The sequence below is a fragment of the Acyrthosiphon pisum genome, chromosome X (genome assembly GCF_005508785.2).
Source record: "Acyrthosiphon pisum isolate AL4f chromosome X, pea_aphid_22Mar2018_4r6ur, whole genome shotgun sequence".
Taxonomy (NCBI): Eukaryota; Metazoa; Arthropoda; class Insecta; order Hemiptera; family Aphididae; genus Acyrthosiphon; species Acyrthosiphon pisum.
Genome location: NC_042493.1, coordinates 2,796,163 through 2,803,995, shown reverse-complemented (window position 1 = coordinate 2,803,995; position 7,833 = coordinate 2,796,163). Strand labels below are relative to the sequence as shown.

Sequence of the window (7,833 nt, the reverse complement as noted above, 5' to 3'; positions counted from 1 at the left end):
CCCCCCCCCCCCCCTGTAAATACAACACTGTTTCTAGGTACCTGTGATGATTATGAAAATATAATTATGAAATCAAATTAATATTTGACTCCCAATATTTTATTATAAGAAAATAATATAAAAAAATATTCAAAATATTGAAATTATTGAACTAAGATACGGTAGGTTCATGATTCTAATTTATTATCAAAACATTTACAACTAAAAACTATATGGTTATAATAACCCTGCAGGGGATGCCATGGCATACCTGGCATCCCCCCTGCGCACGCCTATGATGTACACCTAATGTTTTCCTAATAACATTTAGATATTTACGATTTAGACATTCAGTACAGATATTAGATGGATATTGTAATTGTTAATGCATGTTAATACATACAGAAATCCATGAGCATTTAATTAAAGCTGATTTTTAAAATTCTAAACTCAATGATGACATTAATATGTTTTATACTTAAAATAGACGTAATTAAAATAATAAAAATATTAATAGAAATAAATATTTCGATAAAATATAACAACCGTGCAACATTATATTATATTACATTTGGATTTAGTGATCAAGTGAACCGTTTTGGTTTTGTTTTTCAGGATTATCAAAGGATGGCCAAACACATACACGTTTACGAAAGCATTAGCGGAAAAAATGTTGTTACTACTAGGTGATGGATTACCCATAGTAATCGTCAGACCTTCAATAGGTGAGTTTCAGTTGACATTAGGACAGGGAATTGTAATATATTATATTGTGTACATGATGAGAGTTTGTACCTACTAATAAAATACATCACCTATTTCAAATCACGCATCGCACTTAATTATTTATTTCTATTTTTTTTTTTATTTATTGCATTTTTTGTTTTTTTTTGTACGAACACAGTTACGGCATCGTGGAGAGAACCGATATTAGGATGGGTAGACAATTTAAATGGGCCGACGGGTCTGCTGGCTGGCGCCGGCAAAGGGGTTCTGAGGACACTGCTGTGTCACAAGGACTTGATTGCTGACCTGGTCCCAGTAGATATATGTATCAACTTATTAATATCGGCTGCCTGGTACACGGCCACCAATAGGTAACATATTTTACTATGACATGATCAGCTTTAGTTTTCGTAAACGTGAAATCCAAAATACATTTCATTGAACATAAATAAACCGATGACGTGATTTGCATGAATTCAAGTTAATGGATTTTCCTAATAACGATAGTATACCTTTACAATTGTCCGTCGTATAAATCCCTGAAGTAAACAGACATATAAATATATATTAAAATTAAATTAAATGTATTATTATATTGTGTATACAAAATCTAATGTCAATTCAGATAAATACAAGTACACTCCTGCATAGACTACGACTGGCAATTGTATTATATGGTATTGTATTTCTATTGAGCCTTAAAATGTATAATTTATTTAGTCACGCACATTTTAGATTCTGAGCAAAGCGAGGAAATTATTGGTTTTACTTTAATGATGTTTAATTTTAATTTTTTTTTAAATTTAGTTCAAATAGCTTTTACTGTGAATACTTTTTTGGGTGAAATAGGGAGAAATAAAAATATATCATGATCTGTCTTTAAAGGTCAGAATTTGAGTCTGGACGGAACGTGATTTTTGGTTTTCTCATTAGTTTCTTTTACAGTAAAAATGTCAACAACAATCAAACATTTATAAAGAAATATCTCAACCATAAAGTTTTTTAACCAAGCTTCGCTCAGAAACGTTTTTTAATTGCAATGTATGTTTTTTTTATCTTAAATTTAATATCACTGCACACCATTATCCAACGCCGAGGTCAGCAATGTGGGATTAGTGTCCCAACACTTTTGGTAACGTATTTTGCATATGAGATTATATTTAGCACCGTTCCGCTCTGATTTTAATTTCTGCGTGCCTGCGTTATTAAATATTAATTTTTATTAATTTTAATTTTCAAAATAAATCACATTCTGCTAATTAGTTATTTAAGTAATTACTTTGAGTGGTTAACACTCTATCATTCAACAGTGGTTCTGAGTATACTCATATGTAGATGATACCTACTTTTAATATGCAAATTATGCCACCTTGCATCCTTCCTGTGGATCTCTGCATCTTCACTTCTCACATGCATTACATTAATACTGAAATGACCAGTACAATTGATTATCCCAAGTAATGTAATATTATATTAGTACCATTTGAAAACCACGATACTATATTAGATATCGACCACTAAATTGATAGATCCAATATATAGAAATAATATCCGTACTATGCTGTAGAGTTTAGACGGTCTAGTGTATATTACCTATAGTTAAAAATATAAGCCTATTTCAACTAAATATTTTTGTTTCATATATAAAATGCTTATTGTATTTAATGTGTATGTTACAATAATACAAGTACGACTTGTTAAAGTGTAAACTTATTTTTGGTCATCTATTTCAACACAAATATTGCATTCGTTTTGCCTCTTCTTTAATAATTATATTATAGCTTATAATATTATAACATTGTCTAAAAAATAATAGATAATATTATCATTTTTAATTAATACGAATCCTAGTCAAATTATACAATAATAATATTTTTTTTCATTTGAATTTACCTACTCATTAATTATAGCTTATGTTCTAGAACAATAAGTTCAATGTATTTATTAATATATTCATTTATAAAACGTATCAAATAAAAACGCTCACCTCACATACATCTCATTGTATAGATACTTTTATTTTAAAAACCTCATTCAAAAATCCACGTACAGATTATTAGTTCTTCATCTAATCGAAATTCAACTGGACACTTCTCACAGGGCTAACTGTCACTAAAAATAAAAAAATAATCTTATAATGGTTCCCAAAGGAATATTTTGAATTCACATGGCGACATTAATTTTTTTCAATAAAACGAAGAGCTAATCTCATTGACAAGAGTCTATACTAGTGGTTAATGGCAATTTTAGTACCTACCTCATAACAGCTATAATAATAATAATGTCAGCTCAAAATAATTTAAACATAATATGATGACTGCCCCACAAGATAATAATAGGTATAAAGGAATAATTAGTATTGAATCAATTATTTTAATCATAATTATTAATTAATATAATTGATGACTCCGTTCAAATCGTGGCTGGCAAGATATTGTACAGTTCGTAATATTTTGTAATCCGTATTTCGATTTGCCCTCAGGCCTCAGGTTAATTTTTACAGAAATTAATTTTTAATTTAGATCACTTTCTTAATATAGTATTTTTATATAATACACACATATACATATTTTTTAATATTTTTGACTTTCGGCAGGCCAAAGGGCATAGAAATCTATCATTGTACGTCAGGCACAACGAATCCGATATACTGGAAAGACATCGAACGGTTGGGCCATGAGTTCATACTGGAGAACCCATTTAGCGACATTTTGTGGTACCCTGGTGGCAGTTTCAAAAGCAACAGAGTCGTCAATTGTTTGTGTGTAGCAGCTTTTCAGATGGCACCTGCCTACATCATTGACGCGCTCGCCAAAATTACCGGTAGACAACCGAGGTAAGATTTCAGAAGTGCCTACGTATATTGCATGGATTACTGATGCAGATTGAATATACAACAATATTAACTGGGACAAACGTCTGTTTTTTTTTACCTATAAAACCATATAAATATAGGTCAATAGTGCACTATAGTAACTGTTATGGGTATTTATTTAAACATAATAGTGACTTACCCATAAAAAAAAAAAAAGAACATAAATCGTTATTGGTTGTACACGATGAAATCTATTATTCCATATAGCTACAGAATTTGATAATGCCATTGACGGTTAACAGAAAACGACAAGGGGTTCGTTTGACATCAACGCGTGTCAAGTTCACGTATTTCAGCGTCAGTGAGGGAATATTTGCTAGGTAGATGGTATCTCGACTATGGGCGACATTTTTTTTTACATTGTTAGTGAATTAATTGGTAAATTTTGAAAATTAAATGTTAATTTAAAAATTTTGGTGGCAAGAAACCGCCAGTTACAATCCGTATATATTTTTTTTAAGTAAACAACAAATAGAAGTATTTTTATTGAATTAATTATTTACTCTAGAGTCTAGCGGTAGGTTGATCAGATAATCAAAAATAATTATTTATATATAAATACCGGCAGTCACCGAGTTTTCATGTGTTGGCATTGTGTGAAATCATGGTTTTCCGTATTAAAAAACATAATTTACCAATTGACCTTCAGTCCTTGGTTCTTACGGCTTAACATTTTGATTACACGTTACAATATATTTTTAAAAAATGATAGTAATATCATAAGTTTCAATTAGTGAAAATCAATAGAAATGTATAAATAGTGCAGAGTTGTTGATAGGATGAAAATATTGTAGTTGGAACTTTTTTGCACAATATTATATAATTAAAAAATAAAAATTTATTATAAAAGATAAATATAAATGTATTCTTAAACAGTTTTAATATTTTACTGTTACAACTCCCTTTAAAATGTTTTAGATAATACCTATTCTTACTTTTAAGTTTAATAATATTGATTCTTAATATTGGTTATTAAACGCCAGTTTGCTATCCTATAAATAATATTTTATTTCTATCAGCTAGGTATTAAAGTAGGTGGTTATCTTATTTTACTATAGATATTTTGAAAAATGACATATTTTTTATGTTAAGTTCATAATATTATTATATTTTTTTTATAAAATTGGACCTCTTGGAATATTTGTTACAGCGATATCATAATATATTCTTCGGGAAAAAAGAATTCTGTATATCCATACTTGAAATCAAATTTTTCCCATTAAATATTATTCAACCCTCAAAACATATTAAAGTTCAACACATTTCTATTTTTACCTTTTTTAAGCTTAAGGATAAATAAATATCACCAAATAAACTTTGGTATACTGTCAAAGCTTACTTTGAAGTGTTGAATAAGCTACGACATCTCAACTTTAAAATATATACTATGGTGTCTCGTTAAAATAAGCAGAACTTACATTTTTCTATATTATCTTAAAAATTATAAGCATATTTATTACCAGATTAATGTATTAGTAATGTATAATATTATATTATTATGATGAAAATAATATGAGACATGTGTATACCAATCTTACCAATTATAGTATAGGCTCACGCTCACCTTGATATATTTGTACTTTTATCGATAGATATGCTGTTAATAATAGTATAGACATTGATATTAAGTTTCTCTCTATGAGCTATTTATATTGAAGAAGTTAAATTCATATAGTTAATATTAGTATTAAGATAAATATTTAATAATTTCCTAGTTACATATTTTTAGAATGAAATAAATGTAATTTAAAAGAATTTTCACTAAATATCAATTGTCGAAAAAATAACTTTAACCCTTTCACTGCTGGCCACAAAAATCTAAAGCACTTGTTTTTGCTGACTATATTTCATAAATTATGTAAATGGTTTTGCTACCCTATAAGAATGGATCTATGACCAATGAAACTGAAGTAAAAAAAAAAAAACAATTTTGGACCAAAACTTGTCAAGTTATAGATAGTTTTTATTATTCAGACAGTTGAAACGGAGCGTCGGGGGTGACGTTCCGGATTGTGAAATAATTAGAATGTACGTATTTTACAGGTAATTACGTTTTTTTATTTTGGTATAAAATATATACATATACATAAAATATAAGGGCTGAGTAAAGCGTCGGCTTGTTCCGACCAGACTTGGCAAAAGTGAGTCGGAATAGTTGGTGGTGCTTGGAGTTAGTCGGGCCGAGGCCGGACTCTAATTACAATGTGTCGGGAAGATCATGCCTTGCGTACAGTTATGGGTTTGGGGATTGACCGTCGCCGGTACAAGCTTAATTAAGCGGTACTCCGGTGACGAGTCGAATCTGGGAAGGTTAACTTGAATAAGTGCCTTAGTGCTTTGGGAGCAACGAGTTACGGCCGAGGTTGGGTTAGGTCGTCGTCTCCGTGGTTTTGCCCGAGTGTGTAGGAACCGTTCATCTGGATCCGTCCAGGCGGGTGGCTGGCAGTCTTTCCGGGCGCATTTGTGCTTCACTGGCTAGTGGCGATCCGTGCCACTCCGGGCAGGTAGCGTATGGGCTTCCCGGGTTCTTGGTCGTCGGCGATTACTTTACTCCAAGGTCTGGCTTCGGGTCGGGTGCCGTCCGTCGTCGATCGAACGTTGAGTTCGGAGCCGTCCGCCGATCGAAGTACCGTTTGACGTCGCATCGAGAAGGTACGTGGGTTGTAGACCGCGATTACACTTCAAGGACGTTCGCTAAATAATGTTATTTAGTAATCGATTAGCCCGGGAGAAAACGCTGTGCGATGTGGCGTATAGGCAATCTATCGTCACGAGTGATCACGGCGGCAGGCCGTGTAGATTCGGCGTAGGGCCGGTGGGTGTTGTCAGCTGCACGTCGCGGACGGTGCTTGATAACCGTAGCAGCGGCGTGTTGATTTTCTGCTGCGGTGGCGATTCCGGACCTCTGATTGGCTGATCAGGATCGCATGTAAGATCGTCGTAGCGGCTGGTGTCTTCGTAAGTCTTCCTTCTCAAAATTTAATTCAATCTGTTGTATAGTTTGATTGAAGTCTTGAGAGCTGATGAGGAAGTGGAAGAAGTTGGTTTCGTCGCTCTGCTTTGTAGGGATGGCTTAGCCGTTAACTATACCAGGCTTTTGCCTCTACTAGTGGATGGAATTTAGAAGAAGATTTAATAAAGTTGTTGTTCTACCCATGTTAAAGGGTAGGATTTGATTCTTTGTTTAGTGGTTGGAGGGAGGCGAGTTTTACCTAGGAGTCAGATGTGGGCATGAACGGAGAAGGAGTTTTTGTAGAACATCGATTTTGTTTAAGAATGAATAGAATTTTGGATAGACTTGAAATTTGCAGATTTTAGAAGGATCGAGTTTTTAATGTAAGTGGGTGGAGGAGACATTTGTTTAGTTTGTATATGGAACCGTCTTGATGGTCAAGTGAGTTAAGAAAGATGTCCCACTGGTCAGTTTTGTGGGTTTCGAGTAAAGTTCTGATAAGTAAGATTTTGGCGTTTAGTTGGCGCTTAGTAGTCGGGTCACGGTTTTTCTGCCATTGACGGCGTAATTGGTTTTTTTTCCGTTATTTCGAGTTTTATGTAGTCGGGTAGTAAAAGGGAAGAGTTTTTGTGTTTAGGGGTAAATACGCTAGCTTTGATCGCATGTTGTAGGTTTTTAGTGAGACTGTCAATTGCCGAATCAATTGACTGACTGTTGTTGGTCGGTCGTGCAGTTGGGTTGGGTAAGTTGGAGAGGATTGTTTTGTGTTTTATCCAGTTGATGAAGCGGTTAGTGGTTGGAGGGGACGATGATACCGGAGTACATAAGGTCTCCAGAAGAATGGGGTTGTTGTCAGAAGGTAGCTCATTGAGGTCGTTGATTTGAGTAGGGTAAGGTAATCGGACGAGATCGATATCGAGTATGTCGGGTCTGTATCGAGCGTTTGTAGGGAAGTGTATGGGAGATGAGGGATCAGTAATGGTATAGTCTGATTGTTGAACGTGGTCGAAGAGGATACGGCTGGCAGCGTTTGTCGAGTGGCTAAACCACAAAGGGTGTTTGGCGTTGAAATCACCTGCCGAGATTTGCCATTCAGCACTTTTGGTCAACAAGTCTAAGTCGTGAGTCGTGAGTGTGGTTCCGGGAGATTTGTATACCGCTGATACAAGTACTTCGTGGCCATTTAGTTGGATAAGGACGGAAGAGGTTTGAATGAGTATGTTAAGAGTTATGGGTTGGTGAATGATGCGGCGGTGGATTAGAACAGCCGTGCCACCGTGAGCAAGCGACCCGTGAACGG

General features: G+C 34.0%; 1 protein-coding gene across 1 annotated transcript in view; it reads left to right on the top strand.

Annotated features, from left to right (window-relative positions):
* Positions 1-7,833, top strand: part of LOC100167492 (putative fatty acyl-CoA reductase CG5065) — an 84,374-nt gene that overhangs the window by 63,468 nt on the left and 13,073 nt on the right. The window contains 3 exon segments of the mRNA XM_016805057.2: positions 595-704; positions 884-1,076; positions 3,302-3,541. Coding sequence (XP_016660546.1) covers positions 595-704; positions 884-1,076; positions 3,302-3,541 — 543 coding nt within the window.